The sequence below is a fragment of the Gossypium hirsutum genome, chromosome A10, assembly GCF_007990345.1.
Source record: "Gossypium hirsutum isolate 1008001.06 chromosome A10, Gossypium_hirsutum_v2.1, whole genome shotgun sequence".
NCBI classification, from domain to species: domain Eukaryota; kingdom Viridiplantae; phylum Streptophyta; class Magnoliopsida; order Malvales; family Malvaceae; genus Gossypium; species Gossypium hirsutum.
The window spans coordinates 117,743,965-117,755,773 of NC_053433.1; the positions used below are offsets into that span (position 1 = coordinate 117,743,965).

At 29.3% G+C, this 11,809-nt stretch overlaps 1 protein-coding gene and 1 long non-coding RNA gene across 2 annotated transcripts; one reads left to right on the plus strand and one right to left on the minus strand.

The window, feature by feature from the left end:
• Window positions 1–5,788: 5,788 nt before the first annotated feature.
• On the plus strand, window positions 5,789–6,274 carry LOC107936330 (uncharacterized). The gene is made up of 2 exons (XR_001694385.2): window positions 5,789–5,918; window positions 6,010–6,274. It is a non-coding gene; the product is annotated as an uncharacterized lncRNA (long non-coding RNA).
• Window positions 6,275–7,962: 1,688 nt separating this feature from the next.
• On the minus strand, window positions 7,963–9,802 carry LOC107936329 (transcription factor bHLH51). Its single transcript, XM_016869034.2, has 2 exons — window positions 9,291–9,802; window positions 7,963–8,434 (listed from the first exon to the last, which is right to left on the minus strand). Exons 1-2 carry the CDS (start codon window positions 9,567–9,569, stop codon window positions 7,997–7,999), a joined length of 717 nt encoding a protein of 238 aa, XP_016724523.1. The 5' UTR covers window positions 9,570–9,802; the 3' UTR covers window positions 7,963–7,996.
• Window positions 9,803–11,809: the final 2,007 nt, after the last annotated feature.

The following is an 11,809-nucleotide window of genomic DNA, read 5'->3' on the forward strand; positions in this document are numbered from 1 at the left end:
CATTTTCAATGGAAATGTCTCATCAAAAATTAGTTCATGAAGTACCCAACAAAAGAGGGAGACTACTTTAAGTAGGAGTGCGGTGGAACTATGATTTGGCACTCTTTAAAAAAATCAACTTTTTTAATCTTTGTTTTAGTAAAGTGGTCAAAGCTTTGCCTTTAATCACACAAATCAAATAAAAATATATATTATGAAAACGACTACCATACTACATAAATCACTACCACTTTACTACACACACATTTATATCATATTTTAACACTTAACCATTAAGCAATCCTTGAACCAAAAAAACACATTAAGCTATACTTTTTAATACACGTGGAAAAAATCTTTTTGATTCAAAAAAGAAAACTTTTTTTTTGTCCGAGACTTTCAAGTATCTACTAGGCATGATAAATGACAACACAATATTTTTTCAATTTCTTTTTTTATATATTTATGTATCTTAATATGAATTCGATATTCAAATAAACAATATAAATTTCAGATAATGGATTTTCGAAGTATCTATATGCATCCATTCTAGATTTGCAATGAATATCAAATACAAATTTTATCCAAATCTGAAAGATGTATATTAAATATTTGAAATTTACAATCTGAATTGGCACCATTGTTGCCTAATAGTCATATTAAACTCTAAGCAAAGATCTCCCATAGCTATTTTCTACATCCATAAAAACTCGACTATGATACTTTGCTTAAAAGATATTGAATTTCTTATTGTCCGACTCACCAAGTGTTAATAAAAAGTAGACATATAGAGAGAGAGAGCGCGCTAGGGTTGGTATCCTATTCCATGTTTTAATTTCACTAGTAAAATTAAGAATTCGATTCTTATGTTATTTCTTTTTTTTTGAATAATTACATTAGTCGTTTTCAAATTATGGTTCAAATTTTAACCTAATCTCAAAATACTCTAATTGAGTCCTCAAAATATTAATATTATATTAATTATGTTCGTTCTACCATCTCGAGCCATTAACTTTAAGATTGAATGTTAGCTTGGACCAAATGTACAATATCTATATAAAAAATGTGGAATGTACAATATATACAAAAAAATATGGATAAGGTTTTAAACATTTGAACTTGCATTTTTTGTTAAGTCACGTCAAAATGGATGAAAAAATTAATGTTTTTTAACTTTGTTGACATAGCATAAATGTATATTGCCATATAGTTTTAATAATTTTTTTATTTTTAAAAAATAGTTTCTAATTATTTGCGATTCATATGGCAATTCATGTGTTTGTAACGTCATCAAAGTTAAGAAACGTTAACTTTTCCATTCATTTTGAGGTGATTTAACAAAAAAAAAGTTTAGAGGCTAAAAAGGCAAAAAGAACTAAATATAGGGCTAAAATGATTTTATTTTATAAAGTTGGAGAGCCAAATAAATCATTATGTCTTAAAAAATAGTCCTAAATTTTAATGACACGAGTTTTTTTTAAACATGTCAAATCTAAATTATTTTTTCTTTTATTAAATTTAATTTGTTAATACAATAGGTTTATATGTGTTTAAATTTGATCTATGCATTTTAAATATTCTCGCGTTATCGAGCTTTGATTTAACACTCGTGTTAGATTGATGGAAGGAACTAATTTAAAATTTAGGCCAAATAAGGCTTTACATGAAATTAACCTTTAAATAAATAATACCTAATATAATACCAAAAATTAAAAGAATGTCATAATTCATTTTTGGAAGAATGATCAATTTAGTCTTCAACGTTATATTTTTATTGTCTTGGCCCTTATCATTTTTTGAGTAAGATTTGGTTATTAACATTTCAAAAATAGTAAAATCGATTCTCTTTAATAAAAATGTTGACTAAAACATTTTTTTTTTTTTACGATTCTGGTGTGGCAACTCGCGTGGCAATCCATGTGTACTTTGTGTTGGCATGACGCTATTTATCTTATATGTTATATCAACAAATAATTTAAATAGGTAAAACTTTTCAAGAAATAAAAAATAGGTAAAAATATCTGTAACACCTCCTAACCCCAAACGGTTACCGGAACGAGGTTATGAGGCATTACCGACATATCAGACAACTTACTAATAATTTACAATTAATATAACTTTTATGGTATAATATAATAATTGAGTCCCTATCTTGAACTCTCAAAGTTCAAGCACGTGTTAAAAGTAGAACGGAACTTGTTCGAATATTCTGAATTTTTTTTTATAAAAATTTCGGTCTGCTTATTTTTACTTAAAACCTTCTGCAAATTCAAACTAAAACAACCAGCACCAATTTTTCACATTCATATAACTAATATTTATATCATTAACATAATTTCAACTTAATAACTATCATATCATCATTCAAAATTGATTAGAAACTTCATTCATTTAACAACTTAATGTTCATGTATCAAAATATCATATACTTTTCTTACCATTTCATTTAACCATCTAAATCTTATAATTCAACCTTCACTACCCAAAGTAATATGCATATTCAAGTGACTATATAACACCTATGTACATGCCACCTTTACCCAAAAGAAAAATATACATCACCAAATTTGTGTTGGAGTCGGGAATGTTCTGGATGCTGAACCGGGACACTTGACTTCTACTAACCTGCGCACGGAAACAACCGTACGCTGAGTATGGATATACTCAGTGATATTACCATAATTCAAATTATATCAACAATAGTAAAAATATAAATATTAAAATACCTAACAATTAATGTCATATGTACTAATTCATAAATCAATGTATTTTCTCAAACTTAAATTTATATCACTTATGAATATACATTTCATACTTTTCTCTTATTATCACAATTCCAATTTCAATTCGTAATTCAATTTATTTTTCTCGTTTCAATGCCTCAAATTCACATTTCAATTTTTCACCCTATTAACGTAACTCGGACTTTGGCGGATACACGGATCCAACCAAACACACCAATATGGCACCCAGTGCCTCATCGGATAGTTCGAAGTAATAGTTGACACCCAGTGTCTCATCGGCCTAGCCGAAGTAAAGTTGGTACCCGGTACCTCATCGAATCTATCCGAAGAAATATAGTGACATCCAGTGTCTCATCGACTCGAGGTCGAAGTATCCCTGAACACTTCCAATCCTATGGCATGCCAACTATATCCGACTCAGCCCGACTAGTTAATAGGGTATTCAATTCACTTTCTCAATCCTCTATCATCCCTGAACACTTCCAATCCTATGGCATGTCAACTATATCCGACTCAGCCCGACTAGTTAATAGGGTATTCAATTCACTTTCTCAATCCTCTATCACTTTCAATTCACAATTCAAATCACCAATCATTTTTCAATCAATACGCTTTTCAAATAATTACATCTTCCATAATTCACTTATTCAATTCAATTTGATTCAATTTGCATCACTTTCATTTTCACTCAATATTCATATCAATTTCACATACTTACCTCAAGTCTTACTTACCATACATAACAATAAAAAAAATTCAGCAATCAATAATAATTAAAATTCGAATTATAGTAATACACACCGTAATTCTCCCGTTTTAGTACTCGATGACTTTCTCCTTTCCTTTCGATGCTGATGCTTCAGGTTCTTTGTTGGCTACGAAAATAATAATTTATAATCATCAATACAACATGATTCAATTTAATTCATGAGCCTAAACATGCAAATTTAACCATTTTTAATGTATATATATAATTTCACCATTAAGCTGTCTACTTGAGTCATTGTTACTAAATTATTTATATCTTGAGCTACGAAACTCCAAATTAATATCCGTAAATTTTCCTTAAAACTAGACTCATATATCTTCTAATCATAAAATTTCCAGAATTTTTGGTCTAGCCATTTAATACAGTTTATTCGTTAAATACTCCCCTGTTATTTCATTTGACAGTTCTGACCTCTCTCTACTAAAACTAAATTATCTCATTGTACAGAACTCGAATAAGGTTCTTGTTTATTTATTTTGAAACTAGATTTATTAAGGAGTTCACATATATAAATTACACTCCATAATAATTTTTGTACAATTTTTAATGATTTTCCAAAGTTAAAACAGGGCATCTCGAAATCACCCCGAACCAGTATTACAAAATTTCAAATATCTCTTGATTCATCAATTAATTGCTTACACTGTTTCTACTATAAGAAACTAGACTCAATAAGCTTTAATTCCATATTTTGTTCATCCTCTAGTTCAATTTATAAAATTTTTAGTGAATTTTCAAAGTCAGACCATTGCTACTTCCCAAAACTGTTTTGATGAAAAATGTTAATAACCAAATTTATAACACCAATTCACACCTTATTCCTATTCAAATTTCATTTAAACTCAAATTTAACTATTAAATTTTTAACATATTTTCTTAATTCCTAATTTTCCTCAATCTAGTCCCTAAAACACAAAACTTATAGCTTACTTTGCAATTCAATCCTTATATCTATTCTAACTTGAATTTCGTTCAATTAAACCCCTATTTCATCATTTTATTCAACATGAACTTTGTTTAAAAACCTAAGAACTTCGAAACTAACAACTTAATTTCACCAAAAACTTGTTTTAAGACTTCTAAAATATCAAAATTATGAGAAAAGGACTTGATTGAGCTTACCAATTAACTCTAAGCTTCATAAACCTTATTTCCCCTTTTCTTTCTTCTTTCCTTTCTTTCTCCCCTGTTCTTCTCTGTTTCGTTTGCTTTCATTCTGTTTCTTTTAACTTATTTGTTTCTTTTATATATAATAATAATATAATATAATATACTTAATTTTTAAATAAATATATATTTTTTTTAATCAATAAAATCTTTGATATTTTCCACGTTAAACCGCCTCAGCTATAGGAAATGGTTTAATTTCCTCTTAAGTCCTTCTAATTTTTCTTTAATCTATAATTAAACTTTTACTCTTATTCAATTTAATCTTTTTTACTAATTACTCTAAATTAAGCTAAATTTACTTAATTAAAACCTAATTAAACACACTACTAGACTCATAAATATTTTTAATAATTATTTTCGAACTTATTTCACTAAGACGGAGGCCCGATAACACACTTTTCTGGTGCCCACGGATTTTGGGTTGTTACAATATCTCTCTAGTCCCTTTAAAATTTCGAGAAATAACATTTTTTTGTCAAATGTGCATAATTTTGTTTGGAATAATAACAAATTTATCTATTGTAATTTACAAATTCTATCAACTTGGTCATGATTTAACAAATTTTTCCTAAACATGTTTTTATAAATGTGTATATGTTAAGACTAAATTTGTTATTATACCAATCAAAATTATATATAGTTGATGAAAGATACTAGCGTCATGATTAATTGTCCTTGATTGCTCGCTTTTAAAATTAAAATGGATTAAACTAATTCGATTTTGAGAGGGACTAATCTGCGCAAATTCAAAATTGATAAGATTTGGAGAGGTCTTTTTACCTAAAAATTATAAATGGTTCATAAAAGTAAAAAAATAACAAAACATGAAGTACATGTAGATTGCCTTAAGGGCCATCATGTTTTAGTTAGTATTTTTGTTAAAAAAATCAATTCGACTCATTTTTTAAAAGTTCATAAAAATTTGTCTCTTTCTAAAAGGTCGAGAACTAAATTTAGTTTTTTTTTTAAAAAAGGAGAGAATAAGAGCCAAATTGACAAAAAAAAATATAAGCATTAAGGGGTAAATTTATTATTATACTTTTTTTTAAATGAAATTGGGCCAAAATGGGCCTAAGTTAGCTTCACCTAATATATATATATATAATAACATTACTAAGGCCTTTCCAACTGGTTGAAGGCCTTTCGGCTTTAGGGTTTTACGCTTCTATATATAAACCTAAACGCCAACTTTTCCTTCATTTCGCCGCTGACCCTATTGAACAACAACAAACCAAAGGTTAACCATGAGAGCTAAGGTAAAAAAAGAAACCATTACCATTGTTTTATTTTATTTTAACTTTTTAATTTAGATATTGATATGGGTTTATTATTTTTGTTTCATTTCAGTGGAAGAAGAAGCGTATGAGAAGGTTGAAGAGGAAGAGGAGAAAGATGAGGCAAAGATCTAAGTAGTACAGTCTTTGTTGTTCTTCATGGATAGTTATTTGATGGGTACTTTTTTTTTGAAGGATTTAAAGCTGTTGTTTTCATTTTCATGGCTTAGGGTTTTCGTTCTTGTATTTTTGTTGAACCATTTTCATCTACTTGATAAATGTTATTGAGTTTTTAGGGATTGAAATGATTTGAATTGGAAAGAGATTGTTTCTTGCTATCTTTGTGGAATAATTAGCACAAAATGTTTTAGGATATTGAAATGTGTAGAACTGTTGAACTGGATGGGTTTCACTTAGGGTCGGGTAAATTTCGGATTCGGGACATTTCGAGTTTTTGGTCGGTTTGGTTTGTATTAGAGTTCTGGGTTTTCGGGTTTATGACTTATTTAGGGTTAGACTACTAGGGTTTTCTCCGTTGGGTCAGTATCAGTTTTTGCTATTTAGGGTTCTTTGTTTTAGGTTTGGGTCGAGTTCAAGTTGTGAGTTCTTTGTTGTCAAATAGAGTTGGGTCTTGGGTTAGGAGTGGTTTGGGTCCATTTCGAGTTTGAGTTTGCATGGATTCAAGTTGTGAGTTCCTTGTGATCAGATAGAGTTGGATCGGAATTTTGTTAGGATTGATTAAATTTGATTTGTGTTTAGGTTGTTGGGGTTGTGTTTTCATGTTCGGATATCATTGAAAGGTTTTGAAATTTTTTATCAATGCATATTGTTCTATGCTCAAGTGTATTGCAATCTTTGTGTAATAATTAGCCAAGTATTTTAGGATGTGAAATATGTAGAACGATGGAATTGGACTGTTCCACTTAGTGTTGTGTCGTTTTCGGATTCGGGTTTAAGTCAGGTCGTACATTTCGGGTTTTGGATCCCTTGATCAGTATTGTGTCTTAAGTTTTTTGAGTTTAGGATTATTTAGGTTAGGTGATTAGGGTTTTTAGGATGTGTCATTGCAAGATCGTTTTAGATTCTTTGTTGTTTTAGGTTCGGGTCAATTTCGAGATTGATCTGTATTCAACAATGTTAAGCACGAATATTCGAGTCTGAAGTTTGAACATGAAAATTGCTTGAAATTATTGGAGCAATAAACCTAGCGAAGATGATGGCCTATTTATAATATTGAATTGGTAAAAATTAGACTTGCTTATGGATTGGGTCAATTGCCTATGCTTGAACGTCTTTTGATAATTATTTAGTTTGTTGGCCTTAGTAGTTGATAATGGATAAATAGCTTTGATAATTATGGTACAAATAATGCATCTCTAATTTTATGAGTGTATCAAAGTCTATATAAAAATTTAAAACATGAAATGAATTTATCATATTTAAAACATCAAGTCAATTTTTGAATGCTTCACGTCACGACTAATTTATATCAACTAAGGAAAATACAAAGGCAAAGCATCAATCAATCAAAAAAGCAAAAATGGAGTAATTGAATGTCGATAACTTGAATTGATTTTGGTTTGAGTCAATTTGAATTGGGTAAATTTTAGGGTCAAAGTTCTTAGTTTGAGGTCTGGTTTTTTGATTGGATCATTTTCTACTCATGTCATTCAAGCTTGAATTGTTTTGTTTCCAGGCTGTTCTGGGTTTGGGTTGGATGGTTTTGAGTTGGTGACATTTTTATCTTTAAATAATTTATTCAATTCAGATTAGGGTTGATCAAGTTTTGTTTTCGAAATTAAGTCGTAATTGAGCAAGAAACCAATACGAACTTGCATTGATCTTACTTGGAAATGGTGTATATATATTGGGTTTTGGATTTCATCAACTTTGGGGTCTTACATTTTCAGATTTTGGGTTTGATTAAAGTTGTTATTTATTTGTAAGCCTTCCATTATTTTTTTATTTTACTAAATACAAGACGGTCTGTTTTTGCTCACGGATAAAAACACCTACACTGACAATGTATTAAATATTCACCTTGTTTATTACGGAGTAAACTAAGAAGACAAGAACAACCTTTGTCTCTTACTCCTTATCCGACAACTCGATTTTGATTCATCCGATGATAAAGCATTAATCTTGTTCACAACTATATTCAAAGATTGTTTTAGAGTGCTTGAAACACCCTCTCTATTATCACTCTCATTGCAAAGGATCAAATTGCTTTTGGTTCTTCCACCAACGCTTGAAATTTCAGCTTCCACAATGCTAAGCCTTAGCCCTTTGAGGACTCGGATGAGCTCCGAAAACACTTCCGGCCGATCATCGCAACAAATCGAAACCCTGATGAATGTCTTGTCTTCGGGAACATTGTAATCGACAGATACTTCATCGGTTTCGGACGGTATAGCAAAAGCTTTGCCGATTTCCGTTGCTTTTCGTTTTAGATCCTTGACTTGCTCTATTGCACTTCCTAATAAGGCTGCCTTGTCCATCTGAACAATAAAGGGTCAAATTATGGTTTTAGTCCTACTACACATAAATCTAGTATTTAATCCTTAATACTTTAATTAGACATAGTTTGACCACACTTTACTTTTATAATTTCCTTGGTTAGTCCAAATAATTAAGACTTTCAAATTTTCTAGTCAAATGTTGATATGGATTCTTTTTAATGAAAAAAAGTGATAAAATAATATTTAGTCCTTAAATTTAGTAATATTTTTCAAATTGATCCCTACATATTTTTTTGTTCAAGCTAGTCCAAGAACTTCGGAACTTTTCCCATGTTGGTCTCTGAACTTAGATTTCATTAAGGTAATATGACGTGACAATTTGGGGCTTTGCCATGTCAATATCTAGAAATTTTAATATATATAATCTAAAAATATCAAAAAAATATTTAATTTTTTTAAAAATTAGGTGATAGTGTGGCACAATTTTAGAGTGCCATGTCATCATATCTTAATGAGATCCAAGTTCAAGGACTAAATTGAGAAAAGCTATCAAGTTCCAGATCTAGCGTAGACCAAAAAAAATTTTCAAAAATCAAGCTGGAAAAAATTGTCAAGTTCAAAGATTAAATAAAAAAACTGTTCCAACACACAAAAAAGAGTGCATGTTAACATGATAAGTAAGGATTCTTTTTAAAAATAAGTTAATCAAGGATTATTTAGTAACTAACAGTATTATAAAAATAGAGGATCAAATTATGTCAAATTAAATATAGGGATTAAATTAAAAATTTGAGCATAATGAAGGGACCAAACTCATAATTTAACCACCAATTAAGAATTGATCTGAATATCATTCACAATGTAAAAGAAGGCGAATTTGGAGCAAACTACACACCTTATTAGACTTGGGAATCAATTTCCTCAAAGCTGTAAGCTGCGAGTTAATCCGATCCCTCCGACGCTTCTCGGCTTCACTATGGCTCTTGGAAGCCACCGTAGCTTTATCAGGTATCGCTGGGGAAGTAAACCCGTGGCAACGAACTGAGCTAGAAGCTGAGAAAAGAGGTTCGATTGGCCATGGAACTATGAAAGGAGGCTCATTGCTTATAGCAGCAGCATTGAAACCATCACAATTTGGAGGTTCAAGAAAGCTAAGAGGATAACAATTCTCCATTTTCAGCTAACAATATAAAAAACCAACAATACCAAAATGCTCATCTTGGCCTTCCTATGGAGATGAGAAACACTGTTGGTTGAGCTAATAATGTGTGGTGACTGGTGTGATATTTTTTAACTTTTGATTGGTCAAATGAAAATAATGTGTTGCCCATTATTCGGTTGTCATTTCAATAAGGATATCAATTTGGGTTTAACCTTTTCTTTCTTTCTCTTTTTTTAGTTCACATTAAATTAAGAGTCGAGCCAGATTGAATAGTTAAATAGGTAAATATTTTTTAGTACTTTTTTTGTTTTTTCGGGAAAGTGGGATAAATTATATTGGTATTGCTCAATTATTAATAATATTTTTTGGTTATTTAATTATGAAAAGTTACAAAATAGTCACTTAAAAATATTTTACTAATAGTTATGTGACTACTAGTGTTGTTTATCAACAAGCTAGAAATTTAGATTATGAAGCATCGAACTCTTGAGAGAATATTATATCATCGTACCTTAACATAATCCAAGTTTAGGGATCAAATTTTTAAAAAAATTATCAAATTTCAGAACTAATGTAAACTAAAAAAGAAGTTCAATAACTTAATTCGAAAAAATCACCAAGAATACAAAATTCGAACAAGAGATCTTACTTAAAAAAGTATCCAATGTTTTTCCACTCATCCAACAAAGGTTTGGAGTTTACTTTTTTTGAGTATTGATGGAGTATTAGAGGAGAAAGAGAATCATGGTTTGGCAAAGGCATTCAATACAATGAGTGTCAAAAAAAATATGGACAACAAAGAGAATTGTGCGGAAAATACATGTGGAAGAAATGAGATAATGATTTTTTTAGCCCTCTAATTTTATGAAAATATCATTTTAACCCCTCATTAAATTTTTTGTTTCTTTTAGTCTTTGAACTTGCATTCTTTGTCAAATCACCCAAAAATAGATGGAAAAAGTTAATATTTGTCAACTTTATTGATGTGACATACATAAGGATTATCATGTAGATAAAATGTCAGCATTTAATTAATTTTTTTAAATATTAAAAAAATTTTAAAAAATATTTTTATATTTTATACCTTTTAATAATTTTAATAATTTTTTAAATTTTAAAAAATTAATTAAGTGCTGACATGTCTGACATGTCAACAAAATTAAAAAAACATTAACTTTTCCATTCAATTTGAGGTATTTTGATAAAAAAAAGGCAAATTTAAGGGCTAAAAAATATGAAAATTTAAATTATGAGCTAAAATGACACTTTTATAAAATTAGAGGACTAAAGTCATTATACAAAAAATTTATTGTTGTTGCTTTTCAATCAAGAATTCATTGATATGTATTCAATTATTTCACTCCACGTTAATTTTGGGTTCAAATCATTCTAAGTTTTGTCAAATCAAACATTTCCAAATTTAGATCATATCAAATTCTATTCATTTCGAGTTAAGTTCATTTCAAATTACTTGCACGAATCATTTTGAGTTTATCGTAAACATATTTGAACTATTATCTTTTTTATAGTTAAATCAAATTTGAGAATTTCGTATCGTATCATGTTTTACTTTCTTTCTTTTTGTTGATGCTTATCTATGAACTATTTTATCTTTTTCTTTGTTTTTTTTTTCAAAAGAATGAAAAAGATGTCATTGAACCCCACATTGAAGTGAAATGCCTCTCTTCAGCTTTCTTAGATTGGGCAATATTTATGTCTATGCATTATTTGTAGTCTATAATGTAGAATTTTTAGTTAATATTATGGGATAAATTTGTGAGATTTTTGAATTATTAATCCTTATTTCGAACATAATTGAAGTGTCTCTAGATAAGATCGGATCGGAAATTTTATTATAAAATTTTCTTTTGAAAGAAAGAAAAAAAAACCTTTTTTTGTATTTTCCTAAGTTTTTTTTTTCTCCTCCTACATTATTTATCAAATTTTTATTATTTTTCTAAGAAGGAAAAAAAATATAATTTTGGTGGGTTTGTTTGTCGTCTCTCACTTGATTCTCTATCCAATCATAGAGTGCATATAAGCAAACAAAGTGGGCTTAAATTGTAGGGACCTCTTCAATCACCATTCAAATTGTAAACTCATTAGAGTGATATGAAATCTCATGACATTTGGATTTGTGTGGTGCCAATGATTTCTTTTTCTCCTTTCTTGTTTTACCTCAAATTAGTTGTGCAAACTCAACATCGAGTCACTCAAATCTAATGCAATCTAGTTTCATAATTAGATTTGAC